This window comes from Mesoplodon bidens, assembly GCF_964165515.1.
Source record: "Mesoplodon bidens genome assembly, chromosome: 19".
NCBI classification, from domain to species: Eukaryota; Metazoa; Chordata; class Mammalia; order Artiodactyla; family Ziphiidae; genus Mesoplodon; species Mesoplodon bidens.
In genome coordinates, this window is record NC_138179.1 from 46,352,303 (window position 1) to 46,375,941 (window position 23,639).

The 23,639-nt window shown below is 44.7% G+C and overlaps 1 protein-coding gene and 1 pseudogene across 5 annotated transcripts in view; one reads left to right on the forward strand and one right to left on the reverse strand.

Annotated features, from left to right (window-relative positions):
- Positions 1–23,639, forward strand: part of ERN1 (endoplasmic reticulum to nucleus signaling 1) — an 85,619-nt gene that overhangs the window by 16,548 nt on the left and 45,432 nt on the right. For 3 of the 4 annotated variants that reach the window (XM_081219741.1, XM_081219743.1, XM_081219742.1), the window contains exon 2: positions 12,408–12,528. In XM_081219741.1, coding sequence (XP_081075867.1) covers positions 12,408–12,528 — 121 coding nt within the window. Of the gene's footprint in view, positions 1–12,407; positions 12,529–21,862; positions 22,008–23,639 lie in introns of those variants that run through there. The other variant, XM_081219744.1, reaches the window with a different exon arrangement.
- On the reverse strand, positions 21,190–21,826 carry LOC308607622 (large ribosomal subunit protein eL43-like; annotated as a pseudogene). The gene has a single exon. The product of its transcript is annotated as a large ribosomal subunit protein eL43-like (transcript).

Here is a 23,639-nt window from a genome sequence, read left to right on the forward strand (position 1 = left end):
GCGGAAGACTGATGGGGACGGCAACTTTACAAAGAGAGGTCCCTGGGAGAATGGAGCCTGTTGGCGGTAGGGCATGTCCTGTTGAAGCCTGTCCCCTCCCCTCTCCTGGCCCTGGACAGCCGTTTTTCCTTTCTCTGGAGGGAGTTCTGTTCTCCTTGGTGTCTGGAAGGGATTCTTCTGTGAACCCAAAGGCGTGGTATCTCCTTGCTGGTAATTCTTACCTGCTCCTGTTTCCCACCTACCCTTGATGAGCTGGAGGAAGCAGCATCCTTCCATCTCAGCCAGTTTCTCAGTCCTCAGTTTTCACACCACAACTCCATAGGTTTGGTTGTGCCAACAGTCTTCCAAGCAGTTTCAGACGCTTTCCTGTCTCTGTCCAAGTGTGTGAAAGTTGCATTGAGATGCTTACGTTTGCCTCTCAGGAGCCTAGAAAATAGAAACCTATGCTGAGGGACTTCCCTGGTGGTGCAGTGGTTAAGAATCCGCCTGCCAATGCGGGGGACACGGGTTCGAGCCCTGATCCAGGAAGATCCCACATGCCACGGAGCAACTAAGCACGTGCGTCACAACTGCTGAAGCCCGTGTGCCTAGAGCCCGTGCTCTGCAACGAGAGAAGCCACCGCAACGAGAAGGCTGCGCACCGCAGCAAAGAGTAGACCCCGTTCGCTGCAACTAGAGAAAGCCTGTGCACAGCAACGAAGACCTAATGCAGCCAAAAATAAATAAATTTATTTAAAAAAATAAGGAAACCTATGCTGAGATTATGGAAATCCTGTGGCATGAGATTTTATTTTTTATTATTTATTTATTCAAAATTTATTTTATTGAAGTACAGTTGATTTACGATGTTCTGTTAGTTTCTACTGTACAGCAGAGTGATTCAGTTATATATATACTTTTTTCATATTCTTTTCCGTTATGGTTTATCACAGGATATTGAATATAGTTCCCTGTGCTATACAGTAGTATGTTGTTGTTTATAAGTTTTTCTTTCCCATGAAAAAGTCAATATTCAGACCCATATTTCCTTCTTTTCTTTCGAGCATCTTATTCCTGCTAAGTGAAGCAGTCACGGCTCACTGCGTGAGGCTCATTGGTGTATGTATGTCATTAAAATGGTCCTTGCTGTTCAAAGGAGTTGTCCCATGCTAATCAGTAATGTGCGTTTCCTTGGCACTGGCATGAAAAGAATGGCTCGCTTCATCAAAGGAATGGGCAGTGGCCACTGTATCATCATCATCATCAAAGAGAACTTTTTTTAAACCTTTAGAACTGGGCTGGATAAATGTATTGCAGGAATTTGTTTTTTATGGTGGCTAAGTCTGTGACCTTTGACTTTCTGTGATGTTATCCCCGCCCACTTAGATCTACAGTGAGATCTCAGGAATTTTTATCCAGAACATTTTTTAAAGACCCCACCCTGTATAATTCGCAGTGCCTTTTGGCATATTGGGTGTCTATGTAGAATCTACAAATTACCAATTCGGTGTCTCATCCAAAAGATCCTACCCCCATATCAGAGGAGAGCGCTGATCTCCATCTGCCCCAGCAGGACAGCTCAGCAGGGTTGAGCTCCAGGCCTCAAGTAATTGAAGCTTATGTTTCTCAGGGAACCATGATTTAAAGCAGTGAAATTATAGTGTGGTGTAGTGGGCAGAGGTCCAGAAGGGGAAGCGGAGACCTTGGCTCCAGTCCTGTGTCTACAGTTAGCTGTCTGTGGTGCCTTGGGATAGTTACTTCACCTCTCTGGACCTTGACTTCCCCCTCTGTGAACTGAGAGGTTTGGGTACGGTGATCTTCAGTTATTTTCATCTCTGAAGTTACGTATCCCAGAAGCTGTAAACAGCCCTTCCTGTTTGATCTGTGTTGTGTGGAGACATGTGGACTTCAGTGACCATCAGCTAATTGGAGAGGGGCAGGTGGCGTGGTGGACTGGGCCAGCAGGGCAGTGGGTGATCTCCAGATGTACTTCAGACAATGGGGATTCTGGCTAGGGCGAGTCAGTCTGGCCAGGTAGCTCAACTTCAGGTATATTTCATAGTGTTTGACTTCCATTATAAAGCTCGGAAACATCTGGCAAGCATAGGTGGCAATTATGTCATAAATACAGTTGTTTGTAGATAATTTTTGTTTAACTAGAGCATTTATCCACTTTCTAGTCAACCCCTTCCATTCCCCTCCCCACAAAAGAAATCTCTCACCGAGTGTAAAGAGCAAAATTGACACTTTCAGATTAGTTGCTATTATCAGGACTGAAAAATTTGGTATCTAATTGAGTCTTTTTTTCGAAGACTTCCTAATAATAGGTTTAACTGCAGTTGAATATACATGCTTAAATGGATCAAATCTGGCTTTTTGTAAGGCAGGTAGTCCCTTTATGAATTTACGGTCTAAGTTAGACCTTTATTAGTTTAGTTTGTTTACGATGCTACTCCATTAAGGTAAGTGAGCCTAATAGGTTTCTCAATTTTTACAAGGCCTGAATTGCTGCTGTTTCCCTGCAATGAAGACAACAAAATACTAGTGGCAAGACGTGCATTCTAAATCGCAACCTTGGGACTTCCCTGGTGGTCCAGTGGTTAAGACTCCATGCCTCCACTGCAGGGGTCACAGGTTCGATCCCTGGTCAGGGAACTAAGATACCACTTGCTGCATGGTATGGCCAAAAAAAAAAAAAAAAAAAAAATCTCAACCACTAAATGATGGTGAAACCTTGGGTTTTAGTTTTTTTAATTATTATTAATTAATTAATTTATTTATTTTATTTTTGGCTATGTTGGATCTTCATTGCTCCACACAGGCTCTCTCTAGTTGTGGCGAGTGGGGGCTACCCCTCATTGCTGTGCACGGGCTTCTCACTGCGGTGGCTTCTCTTGTTGTGGAGCACGGGCTCTAGACCCATGGGCTTCAGTAGCTGTGGCATACAGGCTCAGTAGTTGTGGCTCATGGGTTCTAGAGCGCAGGCTCAATAGTTGTGGCTCACGGGCTTAGCTGCTCCGCGGCATGTGGGATCTTCCCAGACCAGGGCTCGAACCCGTGTTCCCTGCATTGGCAGGCGGATTCTTAACCACTGTGCCACCAGGGAAGTCCCTAGGTTTTAGTTTTAGTATTATAAAATGCTTGAGGGGGCTTCCCTGGTGGCGCAGTGGTTGAGAGTCTGCCTGCCAATGCAGGGGACACGGGTTCGAGCCCTGGTCTGGGAAGATCCCACATGCCGCGGAGCAGCTAGGCCCGTGAGCCACGATTACTGAGCCTGCGCTTCTGGAGCCTGTGCTCCGCAACAAGAGAGGCCGCGATAGTGAGAGGCCCGCGCACCGCGATGAAGAGTGGCCCCCACTTGCCACAAATGGAGAAAGCCCTCGCGCGGAAACGAAGACCCAACACAGCCATAAATAAATAAATAAATAAATAAATATAAAAATTAAAAATAGAATAAAATAAAATGCTTGAGGACCTTAGGGATGTGATGCCACCCTAAGAACAGGGGCTTGGTTCCTTGTGGTGGAACGTCTCCTGTAGTGCCTTTCATGCCCAAGTGTATTTCCTCCTCCCTTGGTGTCGATATAAGTTGATGGCAGAGAGACCGTGAAAACAAATGGAACTGCCAGCTGCTTGAACTTAGACTCTTAGCCTGGGGCCCCAGAACCAGTTGGGGAAAGTATCTTCACCTGTTGTGAAATTAGCATACCTTTGCTCTCAGGAATAAAGTGGACTGTATGAGGAACCTTTTATCAGACCCATTGAAGGAGTAGCCTGAACCACTGAAGAATTGTTAACTGTCTTGGGTGGTGGTGGATTACACCACATGCAAGAATTGCCACAAATACTAGTTTAACTCTCTCAGTTGCTTAGTTTGGAAACCACACAGTGCTGTTCAGTTAGGCCCTGACCTTTACTGCATCCCAGCCAGATACCTGACTCCCATCCAAAGCAAATGTCATGGTTACCTTTATTGACCTAGTATCAGGAAACACAGCAGCCGATGGGCTGGTTAGAAGGAACTGTATGGTTGATAGATTATTGCTGACCTACACACAGGTAAACAAAGTGTAACAGGATTTGGAATGATTTTGTAATAGATTGAATTCGTTAAGACATAGACACAATTAAGTCTCTTAATATCACCAGTGTTTTAATTCTGTTCTTAAACTTTAGTCTACTGAATTGGGATAAACCCAATGAGGTTTCTGTGTCACTCTGTACAGATGACTATACAGAAGTCTCCACATTTGGAGCGGAGTGCTTTACTCTTGGATCAGGTGTGTAAATGAGATGGGGAGTGGGGAGCAGGGTTTGAATAGAATAAAAATCTTTGTCGTATCTGTCTAATCAGGCCTTTACCTAAGATACCTTCAAAGGAAGGCCTTTGGGAGCTACCAGTTTAGCCTGCTGTCCTGGTCGTTATGAGGCATATACTCATGTAGGCTTTATTTTTCAACAAGGGACCATTATGTAATGGGTGTGTGCTGGCATTTACTGGGTACAGATTTCAATCTTACGCTGTTTTGGTGAATTCTTGGTAGTTTTTTGGCCATCATTGAGCACAGTCTTCTACCATGTGGCCAAATGGCATTAGAATGCTTGGTAGTTTTGTGATGCAACCAGAATTGCAAATAGCCAGGCTTTGCTGGAGTTTATAGCCTGCAGTAGATAATATGGCTGCAAATAGAATTGTAGACACAGATGTCCTTTTTCTGAATGTCGTTTAGTGCCTACCGGGGGACTATGTTACATAATACTATTTTGAGGAACTTGGTGCTGAATTGCACAGGTTTCCTTTTTTTTATTTTTGGAGAGAAGCCCTTTAGGACTGGCGTCCGTTATGGCACGCCAGGAAGTGTCTTACCCATACCTCTCAAAATCAGCTCACCCATACTGTGGCTTTCAGCTGATTATAGCCAGCAGAAGGATCCAGTCTATTTGCCATTAGCCCTCACCTCTGCTTTCGTATCCATCAGAAACCTCCCTCACCACGTGCGCACACGCACACGTGCAGTCTTTTCTCCCCTTTAAGGTCCTTTGCCATCGGTACGTCCCCCAGCAGAGAATGCCCTTCTCACCTCTGAGCATTATTGCTAAGGTTAATAATTATAAGCTCTGATTCCCTAGCACATTCTAATCCATTTGCAATTTATTACTCTACATTTCGTGACATGCAATTTTAATTGTTTTCAAGATTTTGCGTGTCCTAAGTAGCAAAACAAAATAGCTTGGAAATCTTTCTTATGTAATCCTTCCCTCACTTGTGTACCTGGTTTAAGTCTTACCTATGATACCATCATGTGTATTCATCAACCAACCAGAAGTCCCTTTACTTTCGCTTTACCTCTGTGGCCCACTGTCTACTGGCTTTGAGCTGTGGCAGGGAGCCCCGCACTGTGCAAGGCAGACTGGTTGTTGGTGGCAGCTTGTAGGTTCCAGGGGTTTAGGTGTACACTATGTTGTGTAAGGATATTCTATTGGAAACATGATAATATCCATGCTAGACTTACACAAGTATGGTATTTATAGTTTGGAGGAATGGTTTTCTTAACCGTAAGTAAATAAAACTAAAGTGAGGCTTATGCAATATAACATTGCATAATCCAATGAACGCTGAAGAAAGATTAGTTAAAAAAAAAAAACAAAAAACACCAACAACCCCAAAAACCCCAGCCTCTCAGCTAATCCTAGAAATCAGTGTGGTACTCCTAAAAGAAAAAATATATAGGGGCTTCCCTGGTGGCGCAGTGGTTGAGAATCTGCCTGTTAATGCAGGGGACACGGGTTCGAGCCCTGGTCTGGGAGGATCCCACGTGCCGCGGAGAGGCTAGGCCCGTGAGCTACAACTACTGAGCCTGTGCGTCTGGAGCTTGTGCTCCGCAGCAAGAGAGGCCGTGATGGTGAGAGGCCCGCACACCGCGATGAAGAGTTGCCCCCACTTGCCACAACTAGAGAAAGCCCTCGCACAGAAGGGAAGACCCAACACAGCAAAAATAAATAAATTAATTAATAAACTCCTACCCCCAGCATCTTAAAAAAAATATATGTATATATATATATATATGTCATTTTGTTATTAGCCAGATTATTGTATTCTAATATTATTATAAATGTTTTGGTCTGTTGGAACGGAGGTAAGAAGGGGAGAAGTTTCCTGGGAAAGATTTTTTTTTTGCCGTACGCGGGCCTCTCACTGTTGCGGCACAGGCTCCGGACGCGCAGGCTCAGCTGCCATGGCTCACGGGCCCAGCCGCTCCACGGCATGTGGGATCCTCTCGGACCGGGGCACGAACCCGTGTCCCCTGCATTGGCAGGCGGACTCTCAACCACTGCGCCACCAGGGAAGCCCAGCCCTAGATTTTTATTCTAATCATTTTTACTGTTTTTACTTCTACTATGCTAGTGCTGCCATATAAATTGAGCTTTTGGAGATGGACACTTGGGTTAGACCCGATCAGTGTGCACACCACCTGAGAAGTGCATGGCTCTCTTGCTCACAGTGTGGGTCTTCTCTGTGTGTGCAAAACTTTTTTGTGGGGGTAGAACACACTAGTTTGGGAAATAGAAACGACACTGCGGTACTCATCAAGCGTAGATCACTTTGGAAACCTGGGTATGAGACGTGTGTGCGTGGCCCACTTTTTCCCCCTGTCTTTGAGATGAAAGGTCTGTGCCAAGTTTATTAATCTTATTTCTGACCCTTGTTATTAGGTAGTCCGTTAACCTGTGGGCTGGTTCTTGAAATACCTATCTGAAATTTAAGAATTGTGTTTCTTTGGAAAATGCAGCCTTTTGGGAAACCTTGATGGGGGGAGCACAGGGCTGCCCTGTGTTCTGAATCCTAGAGCAGCATGCAGCCTGCTTCCTGCCGTTCTTCCTCGGGTGCCAGAGGGTGGGTGCGAGGGAGCAGCCACTTCAATGATAGCCTGGCAGCTGGAACCAAACCCTGGCCTTGCTGACTCTTCTCCTCCAGCTGCTGGTGGTGAGCCACCTCTGGCCTGACCCATCCCAAGTACTAGCTCAGAAATCGGTGGGTTTGTGTTAGAGGCTTGTTTCATTTGTTTTTGTGCTACCTAAACACATATCTGTCCCTTGTGTCCATAGTGCTCTTTACTGAAGACTTTTTCTAAACAAAGTTATCTCAGAACTCGTTTTAGAAGACTTTTTTTCTTACCTGAAATACAAGCAGTTGAGGTCATTAATGCAGGAGCAACTGACAATTAGCTGAGTTTAGAATATTAGAGAATGAAATCGTTGGCGACCACTACCTTTTAATCATCTCTGTATGAGCAGTTGGTAGCTGCTTTCATGTCTTTGTGGGAAATGCAAAGCAAGTGGTGTATTTTATGCAGTGGTGTGGCTGCTGGACTTTGGGAAATCTTGCTTCATAATCAGAATCAGGATCCAGCCCCGGAATTATGTTTTCACGGGAGGGAGTTCTGGCTGAGCAGGGCAGCAGTGAGGACTGTTTTTACCACAGAATCAACATAAGTGAAAGAAGCTGGTTTTACAGACACCCACTTCCCTAGCATCATCTGGTCCGAATTGCCAGGCTCCATGGTCCTTAGACGGGGCATTTCCAGAATTTTTATGTCAGGGTCACCTCGTGTGAGAGGACGTATGTGGCCAGACTTCCATGAGGACCAATTAGCTAATGGATGTCTCGTTTTAGGCTGGACTAGATCCCCTGCCACGACCTCTACAATGTCACTGCAATTCCTTCTTTTAGAAGTCACTGTCGAAGCCAGGAGTGTATAACCCACTTGTGTGAAAAATGAGTCAGATTCCAGGTAATCAACTTGAAACAGATCTGCAGGATCAGCCTTTTCTTTCTGCTTTCAGGCTCTCTGGAAACTAGTTTGCATAACTCTAGGGCCTGCTGCTAATTCAGCCATTGCAGGGAAAAGGGAGCACCGACAGGATGAAGGTGATACGCAAGGTCATTATTGTGAAGCAGTGTTTTTAGATGTTTAGGTACAAATAGTTCTCAGCTGTGCTCAATATCGCACATTGCATCTAGAAGCTTATTGAAGTCACGTGAGTTATAGCAACTCTCTGAAAGCAAACATTTTCATGCTTTAAAAAACGCTGGGGGAAAAAGGCAGAAATTTTGTAATATTAATTTGCCTGATGAGAGAATAACGCTGTTCAGAGTGGCTCGTTCTAATTTGAAAATGTCAAGAGCTTCAAAGAAGAGAAAAATCTGTCGGGTTGATAGGGTTTGTGACGTGACTGTGGACATTGTGATTAATTCAGCACTCTCAGTTGCTAAATTCAACTCCTAGCCAAACCTGGTCTTTTTGAGATTTTTAGAAGACTGTATTAGTTATGTGATTAGTGTTTTATTTTGAGTCACCAACCAACCATAGACAATTGCTCTTCCTGTGGTTTCCAAGATGCTCAAACAAGGCAGGTGGCTTTTGTTTCCACACTAGTAGTGGAGCAGCACTGATATGTTTTAGTAACTATTGGCCCCTTTTAATATCAGTACTGTGACAGGATGTATTGGAGGCATTTGGTTAATTATAGTTGTACTGTAGGCTTTAATAACAGCAAAACTTTTCTATTCTGGACACACACTCTCTGACTGGGAGACCTCTGTGTTTCTAAACTTTTGTCCCATGTTTGGTGGATAGCAATGATCACAGGTGATCAGGTTGTCTAATATCCTGAGGTGGAAAGTGCTTCTGGAACTTAGGGGCTCACTGAAGCTCCTTTAAATCCCAGCTTGTCTTCCACCTGCTAACTTGTCCATCTCCTTTATATTTTATGAAAACTTCATTGCATATTACATGATCATATTATAGAAAATTTAGAAAATAGAGGAGAAAAACTATGGCTTTAATTTTACAATATTTTCTTCATCTTTTTTTTTTCTATAGATATAGTAAAAAATAGCTGTGTGTGTGTGTGTATTTAGGACTGTTTCAGTCTCAAGGGACAGAAACCTAGTTCCAATGAGTTTAAGAGGGGAATTGATTGCAAGGATTAGGTGTCCATGGGCCCAAGGACAGGAGCTTGGCCAGGCCTGAGGAGCAGTGGAGGCCAGGGCCCCTCTCCCAGCCTTTCAGCCATGTTTCTTCTCAGGCCTCTTCCTTCCTTCCTCCCTCCCTCCCTCCCTCCCTCCTCTCTCTCTCTCTCTCTTTTTTCCTTCCTTCCTTTCTTTCTTTCTTCCCTCCCTCCCCCCTTTCTTTCTTTCCTTTCTTTCTTTCTTTCCCTTCCTTCCTCCCTTCCTCCCTCTCATCCAGCTTTTTCCACATGGCGGAAAACATATCCACAGAAATCTCCCAAGTTTAATTGCTTAGTACTTCAGCCACCCAGATTGTTCAACCCAATTCTGGTGTGATTCCCAAGACCTTAAAAATGGTTGTTCCTAGGGTAACTATGTGACAGATGGAGGGGATTTCCACCTGTTGGCACCCAGATATGCATACATCTTCGCTTTTCATTTTTTCAGTCTTCCACGGCCCCCACCTAACTTCGTGCGGCACCCCACATCAAGCTGCAGACCCATTCCCCTTTCTCAGTGAGAGGCAGCCTGCCCACCCCTCCAAGTCCCATTTGTCTCCAGTCCTCAGCGGTCGTCACAGGGTCACTGTTCTCCAGGCCAGGTGCTCCGGGTGATGTGTGTTCCTCTGGTGAACTAAAATAATTTTAGTTTTAGTTCCCCTGTGAACTAAAATAATTTTAACCCCCCCGAAATAGTTGGTGTACAAGACCTTTGGATTCTGCCTAGGGCAGATGCTACCCTTGGGGCTTCCGTTTTCCTAGCCAGGTTGTACTGAGACTGATTTCCTCGTTGCAAAGGTGGCGTTAAAAGCAGACTCTTCTTCTTCATCCTTAAGGCTTTCCATGGAGAGTAGACCCAGCGGGTAGGGGTAAGGCTTGCTGTTGTTTCCCTCCTTCCAGGTGCGGAGCCCTGGCCCTGGGCAAAGTGGAGGGCTGGACTTCTTCCCCTCTAGGCCAGACACATGCAAGAGGTGAGAGGAAGTTCTGGCAGCTGCTTCGCCCTTTTGTCAGGGGGTTTCCGCCTTGGAAAAGGAATGCAAGGACTGGAGTGTTTGTTCTCCCACCTCAGGCTGCCCTGGAGAGAGCCGTTAATTGAACTTTCCCTTTTGAAGGATTAACTAGTGTCATCCTGGCTTTTACCAAGAGTGACCAGGTATTTTGGGATCAGGCTTCCATGCACAAGTAACCCTCCAGTCTCTATGTTCCATGCTAAAAGCCAGCCATACTCCTATATTTTAAAAATAGCATTTGTACTCAGCCATAAAAAGAAACGAAATTGAGCTATTTGTAATGAGGTGGATAGACCTAGAGTCTATCATACAGAGTGAAGTAAGTCAGAAAGAGAAAGACAAATACCGTATGCTGACACATATATATGGAATTTAAGAAAAAGACAAATGTCATGAAGAACCTAGGGGTAAAACAGGAATAAAGACACAGACCTACTTGAGAATGGACTTGAGGATATGGGGAGGGGGAAGGGTAAGCTGTGACAAAGGGAGAGAGAGGCATGGACATATATACACTACCAAACGTAAGGTAGATAGCTAGTGGGAAGCAGCCGCATAGCACAGGGAGATCAGCTCGGTGCTTTGTGACCACCTGGAGGGGTGGGATAGGGAGAGTGGGAGGGAGGGAGACAAAAGAAGGAAGGGATATGGGAACAGATGTATATGTATAACTGATTCACTTTGTTATAAAGCAGAAACTAATACACCATTGTGAAGCAATTATACTCCAATAAAGTCGTAAAAAAAAAAATAGCATTTGTACCAAAATTCAAACTGTCGCAGTGTAAGCAAGTTGCACTGACCTTTTTTTTTTTTTTTTTTTGTGATACGTGGGCCTCTCACTGTTGTGGCCTCTCCCGTTGCGGAGCACAGGCTCCGGACGCGCAGGCTCAGCGGCCATGGCTCACGGGCCCAGCCGCTCCGCGGCATGTGGGATCTTCCTGGACTGGGGCACAAACCCGTGTCCCTTGCATCGGCAAGTGGACTCTCAACCACTGCACCACCAGGGAAGCCCCACATTGACCTATTTTTAATTCAAGACCTACAGGAACCAGCTGATTGGTGGGACAGTATAGTGACAAAGAAAGAGAAAATCTCATTACAAGGTGGCATTGCAGAGTGGGCCCAGACCTCAAAAGGGTGTTGTCCTAGGAAACCATACCAGCTATCACCTGCTCATATGTGTGTACACGCACACACACACACAGCTGCTCCCGTGGAAACCATGTGGATGAGTGTACTGTTCCTAGCAAAGCTAGAGGACGGGCAGGCCAAAAATAAAAATAAAAAAAAGAATGTGTCCAGTATAATTATAACCACAGTGCACATTAAATTTTGGATTCTATATTTTTCACATGATAACGTATGCAAGCATTTTACTATACTGTGGATTCTTTCAAGTGCTATTTTAATAATTACATAATATTCCATTGACTTTGTCATAATTTGTTTCAACCATTTAGAAGTTTAGGTCTTAAAAAAAAATTGAGGTCTTTCCTGTTTTTTGTGTTTGTAAATGGGCTGTAATGAGTATTGTTGTGCAAAGAGCTTTTTCCATATCAAGAGTTATTTCTTTAGGATGTAGAAGTGGAACTACAGGATCAGAAATATGAATACTTTTATGCTTTCCAGGAAGATTGCGCTAACTTATAATTTTCATTGCCAATCAACAATGGATGAGAAAGTGAATTTCACTACCTTTGGCTATTTTCTGTAAAATGTGTTTTTTAATTCATTAAGCATAAGAACTACATTTTGATTTAAATTATATTTTGATTATAAGTAAAGAATAATTTGGATTATGTTTTTTATACATTTTCTTCAATAACATGTCTCTCTCAAAATCTTGGTGTTTTATTATTATATAAACTCTTTATAAGTTTATGAGAACTGTTTTTCCTATTTTGCTTTAAATATTTCCCCCAAATTCCCTGCCTTTTAAAATTTCGTAAGTGCGTGTGGGTGTGTTGGCATTCTTCTTTATCATGGAGTCTTGCAAGATAACCAGGTTTTAGAAGGTAAAATATAACCAAGAGAAAGAAGTCAGTTAGAAAGCTGAGCATACTTTCTCTGTTTCAGTGGAGGCTGGCCTTGGATTATTTCAGAATCCCCATCCCTGACATGTTAGGTCATAAGCCCGTGTGCAGGAAGGATTGTTGCTCAGATAGAATAAGGCAACCTGGTTCTAGTCCTGACCCAGCTGTTGTCCAAGATGTTGTCCGTCTTGTCAGTTCAGCAGCAAACCTTGATGGGAACTTAGGCTCGTCAGCCTCGTTTTCTTCATCTGTAAGGTGGTGGATTTTAGAAGGATAACTTTTGGGGTAAGGGAGGGGCCTGTCTGTGGTTGTACATGCCCAAGGTGAAGACTCATATTGACCACGTAGATTCTTCTACCTCTCATTGCAGATTTTTGGAAGTCCCAGCACTGTGACACTTCCTGAAACCTTGCTGTTTGTATCAACCCTGGATGGAAGTTTGCATGCCGTCAGCAAGAGGACAGGCTCAATCAAATGGACTTTGAAAGAAGGTAATTTAGATTTAGTGTTTGGGTAACATGGACATTTACTCAGCTGCTTCCAAGGAAACATTCCAGAAAAAGAGAAAAACAGTTATACATGATTTAATAAAATTAAAAGGGATAATGGAGTCAAGGAGAAGAGAGCGAGCGGTTGCACTCAAAGGGTATGTTTACAGCTTGAGTTGCGATTATCTGCTAAGTGTATCAGGTGAGACAAGCTATATCTTTATCATTATTATTATTATTATTATTTTGCTTCTGTCTGGATTTCATGTCTAAATGGCTCTAGGCTTTTCTATTAATAGTTCTGGCTGGTTGGTCTTTAGGAAGACATGCTGCTTTAAATTTTTTTTTGAGTTCTAATGATTAGAATCTTGTCATCATAATTACAAGAAGGTATCTTCTCTAACCTCAAATTACTGATTTGTTTTTATAGAGGCTGAAATAACTGAGGGCTGTAAGGTTTGACATTCATCCAAGTTAGTCACTTCATTGGCTCTTTACATCAAGGGAAGTAGGAGACTAAGCTTGTCTCTCATTTGATCTACCATGCTTCCATTTTATCATCTTGTCTTCCTGGTGATGGTTTGGCAGCGTGGAGTCCCAGCAGCTGGGAAATTGTATTCAATTCCCAAAGTAATCTTCCCGGATAAAAGCCAGGCAAATCCCAGGATTGGGGGCTTCAGAGTCATCTCTGTTATTCAGTCCTGTCATAATTCTCCTTTGTCCCTAAATTCAGGTCTGACCGGTATGTTCCCTTCGTCACTAATCTGTGACTCATTATTCTCATGAGCACAACAAGTGTTTTCCCTTCATTAATAAAATGGTCCAAAACAGTATTTTACATGGAAAAATATTGGCGTATATCAGAAGGTCACACATCATCTTGTCAATCCAGCAGCAAACCTAGTTACCATCCGTAGATGCTGGCAGCTGGGGTACCACAGACTGCCCTGCCTCACCTGCCTCACCTGCTGGGCCTGCTGGGATCAGCCAGGACTTTAAGTGACGGAAAGGACCAGGTCTCTCAGGAGTGTGGGGCCACGAGAAGATGGGAGAGCCCAGTTTCGGCAGTGCCTTACAGTCTCCCAGAGTATTATCTGTGCTCTTTCTCCTCATGTTTATACAGAGTTCTTTATATTTCAGAATTTCTGATGTTGTCCACAGATGAAAATCAACAAGTCACAAAAAGATTGAGATAAACATTTTCACTGTTAAATGTTAGGGCTGTTCCCTCAGTTTCAGTATTCCCAGGCAGGGCATTTTTGCCCCCAAGCCACTTCATTCTTCTGCTTTGCTTTTCCCTACATGTATTGTTTTAAATTGATCTCCAAGTCTTAATTTCTGCAAGTAGCCTCGACTCTATCCAACAAAACCGGGTCTTGCCTCGTTTGTTACTTAGCCAAACATAAGAATCAATTTGGGGACTTCCCTGGTGGCGCAGTGGTTAAGACTCCTCGCTCCCAATGCAGGGAGCCCGGGTTCGATCCCTGGTCTGGGAACTAGATCCCACACGCATGCCGCAACTAAGAGTTCGCCTGCCGCAACTAAGGAGCCCTCCTGCCTCAGCTAAGACCCAATGCAACCAAATAAATAAAAAAAAAATGTTTTTAAATCCATCTGTTCTGTCCTGTAACTTAGAGCTTGAAGAATTTGCCTCCTTTTAAATTTAACACATGTTTAGAGAACTTAGTCTATGAAAGATACTGTATGGGGCACAAAAAAGAAAAAGACAGCCCCTGTCCTCAGGGAGCCCACAGTCGGGAGGGAGAAATGACAAGTACATAGAACTTCAACCGGGAGCAGCCTTGAGCAACCGCCAAAGAGAGTGCTAGGAACTGCCGTGAGCCCGTGTCCAGCTGCGGGGGCAGGAAAGGCTCCATGCGTTGGAGCTGAGCCTTGGAGGATACATTGACTTTCAGTCGGGAGTGAGGCCTGGAAAGGAGCAAAGGAGGCACCAGGTCTGGGGTGTGGGCACTGGTCCGGTTTGGGAGGAGCTTAGGGATGGAGGTGGAGGGAGGGAGGCAGGGGGGATATTGAGCCCTGTGGTAGCTCTGAGCCATTTGTACTTGAGTGAACAGGAAGTTGGGAGCCATTGAGGCGGCTGAGCAGGTGAGTGACTCAGCAGATGCTCTGCTTCCAGATTAATCCAGCAGCAGTGCATGGGGTGACTAGAGACGTGAGACAGGCCTGAGAAAGAGGGGCAGCGGGAAGGGAAGAGGTGGGGAGGATGAGAGGCGCGCCAGCAATAGAATCAGGAGAATCCAGCAACTGGTTATGTAGGCAGAGCAAGGAGGAGATAAAAGACACTTAAAGGCAGAATTAGAGAAAGCCGATGAAGGCCTAGTAATTTCAAGTAACGAAACTCAATTCAGTGAAATTTCAGTATGTTCTAAGTCTCATTGTTTTTCTGAGAATAAATTGACTTATTTTAGCTAAATTCAGCCCCGGGTAGCCTCTCTGTCTCTATTTCTATACAAAGATTAAAGATGGTAACATATATAGAGACCCTGAGTTTTCAATTTAATTTTAATCTTGCAATTATAACTGAAGATTTCAAAATTGGTATTTCTAAACCATTAATACGTAAGTAGATTATAAAGGTATCCAGATACTGTTCTAGACCCTGAGGATATAGCAAAATACTTGCCCTCATAGAGCCTTCATTTTATGGGGCGAACAGATACAGAGATAAAGTACATAGTGGTAACTGACAAAGGATTAATCTCCAAAATATACAAGCAGCTCATGCAGCTCAATATCAAGAAAACAAACGACCCAATCCAAAAATGGGCAGAAAACCTAAATAGACATTTCTCCAAAGAAGATATACAGATTGCCAACAAACACATGAAAGGATGCTCAACATCACTAATCATTAGAGAAATGCAAATCAAAACTACAATGAGGCATCACCTCACACCAGTCAGAATGGCCATCATCAAAAAAATCTAGAAACAATAAATGCTGGAGAGGGTGTGGAGAAAAGGGAACCCTCTTGCACTGTTGGTGGGAATGTAAATTGTTACAGCCACTATGGAGAACATTATGGAGTTTCCTTAAAAAACTAAAAATAGAACTACCATACAACCCAGCAATCCCACTACTGGGCATATACCCCGAGAAAATCATAATTCAAAAAGTCATGTACCACAATGTTCATTGCAGCACTATTTACAATAGCCAGGACATGGAAGCAACCTAAGTGTCCATGGACAGATGAATGGATAAAGAAGTTGTGGCACATATAAACAATGGAATATTACTCAGCTGTAAAAAGAAACGAAATCGAGTTATTTGTAGTGAGGTGGATGGACCTAGAGTCTGTCACACAGAGTGAAGTAAGTCAGAAAGAGAAAAACAAACACTGTATGCTAACACATATATATGGAATCTTTAAAAAAAGGTTCTGAAGAACCTAGGGGCAGGAGAGGAATAAAGACGCAGACATAGAGAATGGACTTGAGGACACTGGGACTGGGAAGGGTAAGCTGGGACAGACGAAGAGAGTGTCATGGACATACATACACTACCAAATGTCAAATAGATAGCTAGTGGGAAGCAGCCGCATAGCACAGAGAGATCAGCTCAGTGCTTTGTGACCACCTAGAGGGGTGGGATAGGGAGGATGGGAGGGAGATGCAAGCAAGAGGGAGGGGATATGGGGGTACATGTATATGTATAGCTGATTCACTTTGTTATACAGCAGAAGCTAACACACCATTGTAAAGCAATTATACTCCAATAAAGATGTTTAAAAACAGAAGTACATAGTGGTGATAAGAGCTGTGGAGAAAAGGAAAGCAGGGAAGTGGAACATTGAGTGCCAGGTAGCTGGGCTGAGGTGGGGTGGGCAGGGATGCAATTTAAAACTGGGACCCCCACTGAGAAGGTGCCATTGAGCAAGAACCCTAGGGGGCAGGGGAGTCTTTAGGCAGAAGGCATGGGTTGCGGGGGGCAAAGGTGGATGTGCTTGGCAGGGAGAAGAAGGGCAGAGAAGTAGGAGTGGCTGGAGTACAGTGAGGGGAGGAAGGAGAGAAGTAAGAGAGGAACTGGGAGGCCAGTCATGTTAGGGATGCAGTGCTCCCTTACTGAATGTGTGTGTGTATGTGTGTGTGTGTTTGTGTGTGTATGAAGTACAGTTGATTTACAGTGTTGTGTTAGTTTCAGGTGTACAACATAGTGATTCAGTTTTTTTTGCAGATTATATTCCACTATAGGTTATTATAAGATACTGGGTATAATTCCCTGTGCTATACAGTATATCCTTGTTGCTTATCTATTTTATGTATAGTAGTTTGTATCTATTAATCCCATACTCCTAATTTGTCCCTCCCCTGGCCTTCCTGTCCCCTCAGAATATTTATTGTCCCCACCACTGCCTGGAACACAATTTATAGACAGTAACCTACATATGCACACAGTTTTAAAAAGAAATATGTTACCCAACTGGTAATCTGAAATAATAAGAAAGTAGTTTTTAATTACATGTATGTAATTTAACATGTAAAGGCTCAGACACATACTGATACATACCGACACTCCACCTGTGATTGAATGCTGTACCCGTTAACACCGACTAAGAAAAATGCAGACTAGGATGGTGGCCGGATTTCCAAGATGGGGAACAATTCTCATAATATTCCAAACAAAAGAAGTACATCCCTACTTGATTTATACAGTAGTCACATTTTGAGAAGATTCATTGTGTAAACTTGTGCAAAAAGTGCTTTTGTGCTCCTATATAAAGCAGTGTAGGTTGTACACCCAGATAATTGTTAAAGGTTTTTGGCCCATGTGAGTGTCTGGCAGGACATAAGAACAGCCTGCAGATATGGGGCACTTTTCAGCTCTGCAGGGCTACCTAGGATTCCTGGCCCCCCACCAGGAGGGCCCAGTCTCTGGGACCACCAAGAAATGCCCTCACAGATTTCCTGAGCACTGCCTGTCGAGCAGTGCCCTCTCCAAGGAGACCACAGGTATAGGGCCTGTGGCTGGTGTTAAGGATGTTGTTTTTTTCAAAGCCATTGGAGGAATCTGAGCAGAAGAGTGATATACCCTGGTGTTATGGACTGAATGTTTGTGTCCTCTCCACATTCATATGTTGAAGCCTTAACCCCCCTCAATGTGATGGTATTTGGAGGTGGAGCCTTTGGGAGGTGATTGAGTTTAGATGAGATCATGAGGGTGGTGCCCCCATAATGAGATCAGTGCCCTTATAAGAAGAAGAAGAGACCAGAGCTCACTCTCCCTCCACCACATGAGGACACAGTGAGAAGACAGCTGTCTGCACGCCAGGAAGAGGGCTCTCACCATAACTCAGCCATGCTGACACCCTGATCTTGGACTTGTAGCCTCCAGAACTGTGAGAAATAAATGTCTGTTGTTGAAGCCACCCAGGCCATGGTATTTTGTTATGGCAGCCTGGGCTAAGACACCTGGCCTCTACTTTACAGGATCAGCAGATGCTGTGTTGAGGCTGAACTGACAGGGCCAGGTGGAGGCTACTGCACTGGTCCAGGCAAGGGAGGACGTGGGCTTGGCCCTGAGTGGCAGTGGGAGAGTCAAACTCAAATGGAAGAAACTTGCTGATGCAAACAGACCCCTTTAAGTCATCAAACTGGAGTTCTGTAGAATATATACCTGTTATTCCACTTCATGGTTTCCTAACTGTTTACTTTTTTCAGGGGCCAACAGACTGGGAGTGTTTTTTTTTTTCTTTCTACAGAGTGGTTTTGGCAGGTGCTTTTGTTCCTCAACCAAACATGTGTCACTGTTCCCAGAAATGGAGATTTCTCACACCACAGCAGCAAACTACACTTAGTACACAAAACGAGTTTTATTTGTTTTCAGAAACTAATTTGAGTCCTGGCATTTTACCTTAGGTGTGATCTTTCTAAGCTGTGATTTTGTAACTGTAGCAGCACCCCTGTCTGTCTCTGAAATGTCACCAGTGAACGTGGCTGAGTGTGTTTCATTGCTGCACTCCCAGCCCAGATACAAACTGAGAATGTTGCTGTCACGGTTTGTATTAGATTCATTTTACAAAGCTTGCCTTGGCTTGGTGGAGTTAAAGGACTTTCTTCGGTATTGCCACGGCTGGTTTAGGGCTTCTTACGCTCCCCTTGGAATACTAGTTAATGCTAAGTTTGACTCTCAAATCTTCATCAAATGGCAGCTTATTCTGTAGCAACCCCACTCCCATTCCCTTCAGTCTCCTTTCCAGTAATAGTAGGTATGGAGGACTGGGCCTAGTTTATTTAGTTAGTTATTTACTTACTTACTTTTTTTGGCTGCGTCGCGTGGCATGTGGGATCTTAGTTCCCCAACCAGGGATCGAACCCGCGACCCCTGCATTGGAAACGCGGAGTCTTAACCACTGGACGGCCAGGGAAGTCCCAGACTGGGTCTAATTTAGAACCATTCTTTACTAACTATAAAAATATGCTGCTCTCCCAGCCAGACAGGTCTAGACTCCTGAGATGTCCCGGAGATTTCTTATGAGGGAAGAATTAAAACAAAATTAGTTATTTGAAACTTGAAGAAAATCTTCCCACATGACTTTCTAAAACCATGTGCCTCTTTTCATAATTCCTACCTGTGCTGATGGTCATGGTGCACCCAGGCTAGAAAAGAGTGACACTGTGCTCCTTGGTCACCACGTCCTGTCCCCTGGACTCATGAAGGGGCTCCCAGATCTGACTACTTCTCCCTGTCCCCCTTTTCAGTGTCTCGGCCCCGCTCTCGACATCCACTTCCTGGATCCACGTAACAGTTTCCTGACCACCATCCCTGCTGCCTGCCTTATGCTCCCATTCACCCAGCACGCAGCCCTTGGACATACCCTCTAGAAAGATTACTTGGACCGTGCTGCACCCCCTGCTGAAATGCGCTTGGTGTTGTCTATAGCACTGCTACTCCAAGTGTGGTCTTCCCACCCCTGTTCCTTGTCCACGAGAAGTACAAAAAGGGAGCGTTAGCCTCATCCATGGTGGGTTGGAATTTTCAACAGCTGACCCTTCACCACAGTTTGCGAAGCCCTGACCCTGGGGTGGAGTCTAAGCTCCTTAGCACACGTGCAAGGCCCTTCCCAGTCGGGCTCTCACCCCTCTCCAGCCTCAGCTGCTTGTTGCCACCACGATATCCTCTCCAGGTCTCGGAGACATCGGGCCTTTGCTTACGTCCCTTCCCTGCCAGCAGCCTGCAGTGTTGGGCAGGCCCCTGTTTATCCATTAAGACCCCCTTCACATCTTACCTCCTGGACTCCTGCAGGGTGAGAGCCTCCCTCATCGAGCTCCGGAGGCACTTCGTTGAAGCCTCTCTTATGACGCTTCCTGCTTGCTGTGAATTTTGTTTTACATTTATCTTCCTACTGGACTTCTAATTCCTTGAGGGTGGGGTCTCTGGACAGCAAGGGATGCTCTAGTAGACTTCTGAGACACCCAACACTGACTCAGGTCCCAGGGAACCCGGAGAAACAGGTGAAGCTGGGCTTTGCCTCCTCAGGATGTACTGTCATGGAAGTTTCCAGTTCCAGTTTCTGATCTTGAGTTGCACATGGCTTTTTGTGACTTTCTACAGTTGGTTTTCTGTCCTGTCCTTCAGGCAGTGGACACGTTCCACTGAAGAGTCCGAGATTTGCCCTCAGAGGTGTGAGGGCAACATGAGAAGGGGAGGTTGTGAAAGGGATGACTTTTCATTAGTAGTTCTAATCTGTTTTCTCTTAAGGAATTTTCTAGGCTTAAGATATGCATCACTACCTTTCTCCCTCATTGCTTAAGCACAAAAAAAGGTGTTTATTTGTTCTCCATTGTTTCAGAGGGCTGAAAATTAAGTTTTTGAGAGGGGCTGTGAGAGAGGCCTGTTTCTGCTTTTGAGTCTCTTGAAAAAGTATTTTCTCTCTTTCTCTTTCTTGTGTTTTATATTTTATCATGAAAGATTCTAAACACATACAAACATAGAGATAATTACATAATGAAGCCTCTTGTACCCATTACTCAGCTTCAGTAAGCACCAGCTGGTACCCAGTCTCGTTTCTCTGTACCCCCACACACCTGGGATTTGCTTCAGAATAATACGTCTCACCGCACGGAGGGGCTTATAAACAGCAGTCATCACACACAGTAGCATAGGTTTCAGCTCCAGCGGGTGTTCTCTGCAGCATTGCTTGGAATGTATCGGAATACAGTTGGGAATGTTGAAGCACACAATAAAAGGCCAGTTTTGGCTGTGACTTAGTTACTGTCCTCTTGCTCATCTTTGGATGAGCACTCCCATGGCTCAAGAATGAATTGTGTGAAGTTAGTGACATCCTGAGAGGCACTGGGGCATAGTCCCAAGCATTAAATTGTCTTATCCTCCTTCACGCTTGGTTATAGTTTTAACTCCTTCACAGCTGGTTATAGCATGCAGTGTGCTTTTTTAGGTCTGAGTTACTTCTGCTGAGGTGAGGATGAGTAAGACCATGGAGTCTGACAGCCTTTGGTATGGGTGGTTTTTCAGATTATGTTGGTATTTCTACAGGATCGTCTTTGTCACACATGACATTTGGTGACTTACAGAGATTACCCTGCAAGAAAACTCATAGCATCTTCCCCCAGTTCTGATGAGATTTGGAATTTCACTGTGGATTTTAGGAGCTTCTGATTAGATGTCCATTTTATTTTATTTTATTTATTTTTGTTACATAAATTAACCCATGCATCATAGGCTAGCAACATTTCAAATGGTGGCGCTTCTACTGGTCCTTCAATTCCTTCAGTCTTCTGATGACAGACCTTACTGTGATGGCAGGTGGTATTGTAGGTCCAGGCACCGCCAGCTACCGTTTTCATGCAGGAGCCACAGTGCCAGATGCCCACAGCTCGTCTCTTCATCTTGGTTTTGCCACGGAAGGAACAAGTGTACTTGGCGTGCTGGCTGATTTCAATTTTCTTCACCATTTTCCTGAGGGAGGCACCATAAGGGGTCCCATATTTACCCACGATTCCGGCCTTCTTGGTGCATTTAGCCATGTCGCCATAACCTAGGTCCGAGCCCAGAGAGCTAGATGTCTATTTTTTTTTTTTTTTTTTTTTTTTTTTTAATAAATTTATTTATTTATTTATTTTATTTTTGGCTGTGTTGGGTCTTCGTTTCTGTGCGAGGGCTTTCTCCAGTTGCGGCAAGTGGGGGCCACTCCTCATCGCAGCGCGCGGGCCTCTCACTGTCACGGCCTCTCTTGTTGCGGAGCACAGGCTCCAGATGCGCAGGCTCAGTAGTTGTGGCTCACGGGCCCAGTTGCTCTGCGGCATGTGGGATCCTCCCAGACCAGGGCTTGAACCCGTGTCCCCTGCATTGGCAGGCAGATTCTCAACCACCGCGCCACCAGGGAAGCCCGATGTCTATTTTTAAATGCTGTCCTCAAGAAAGCTGAACTTCGAGGAACATTTGAGACTTGCCACCTTACAACTTGGACCTAACAACTTTAAGGGGAGTTCAAGGCGCAGGTAACCAAAGTTCCTTCCCTCTGGAGGGAGGAAATGAGGATTCCCTGATTGGTTCACTGGAGTGCATGAACCATATTGGGAAGACTTAAGTTTTGAGTTAAGGGTGTGTGTGTGTGTGTGTGTGTGACCTTGTTTCTACCAATAAGTTTTATAAGAAAACAGTATTCGGCCCTTAAGCATTTTCTTGAGGAAATGGCAGTTTTTGCCTTCAGACGAACCGATCTGGTTTCACCATCAGCTCGGATTAAAATCTCCACGTCCTCTTTAACTCATTCCTTTCCTGCAATTCATTTTTCTGATCAGGACAAAGTCCTGTTGATATTTTTCTTCCCCTCCTGTTTGGTTCCTGCCCACCACCCTCCCTGCCCACCCTCCCCTGCCCCCACTGGCTCAGACCTTCTTACTGGGGTTATGGCATTGCCTTCCTCACTACCCTTTGTGATTCCTTCTTCTTCTCTGTCTTATCCACTGTGTCCCCTGGTGCCTGCCTGTCTCCCCTTCCTTCAGAGACTTGTACCACGTTTCTCTTCTTCTCAGAAGCCTCCAGCTGCTCCCTCCTTAGTGCCCACCACACCACCTCCCAAAGTTTCCACCGCTTTCTTCTCCAAGGTCTCACCCCCTACCATGCAACCACCTTTCTCGTTTTGTTCACAGAAGGAATGAGGCTCTCAAATATTTGGCGTACGGGGATGCTTAGAAGCCGTTGGGACTTCATTTGTGATCTTTTGGTCCTGAAATACCTTTCAGGAGGGCCAACCCAAAATATTTCTGGTTGCTGCTGGAGGTGCACTTAGAAGGGTCTGGTTTGCAGAGTTTCTAGCTGTGTCACGACATCTTACTTGTACCTGGAGAGGTCTCCCGGTCAGAGAGGCAGCTGGTTTTAAATGCCAGGTGTGTTGGGGCCAGCTGGGCGGTTGTGCTTTGAAAGAAGAGGTGAGGAGGAGCAGGGCAGTGAAGCCAGTGCCCATCTAGATTCCTCAGGAGAAACAGTGTGTTCCAGAAATATCGATGCTCATCTAGGGAAGGGAAGAGAATGATCTCGTAGGGCCCCTTGAACTCCAGTCAAATGGGCAGGCTGTTCTGGCAGCTTCTGTAATCAAAGCGATCTTATTCCTTCCTACATGAAAGTAAGTGTGCCCAGAGTCTCCTCCAGAGAGGGGCTGTTGGTCCCAAACTGCGGTTTGAGACAATTATTTAAATTGTGGTTGACTTCATCAGAGGCATTTTTCTGTGTTTAGGGAAGCCTGAAATAGTGCTGACAGGGTCCTTCTTGCTCGTCCCCTGGGTTTCTCTTCTCTCTTCCAGCCCTGTGACATTGTAGGATCAGGCTCTCAAGATATATACTACAGCTGAGGGCGGGCAGGAAGAACAGGCCTTTCTTTTCAACCCTCTGGAAGGGTATTTCTTAAATAGCTTCTTTTTTTTTTTTATGGTTCTCTTCTTAAAATTGTTTTTCATTTTAGAAAAACTTCAACACACACAAAAGTAAAGAGAATAGTAAGAAAGCCGCATGCACCCAGCCACCCAGCTTCAGTGATGATCCACACATGACGTCCCCCTACCCCCCCATCATTTTGAAGCAAATGCCATATCATTTTTTTCCCATAAATTTAAGTAATTTTTAAATGTGAG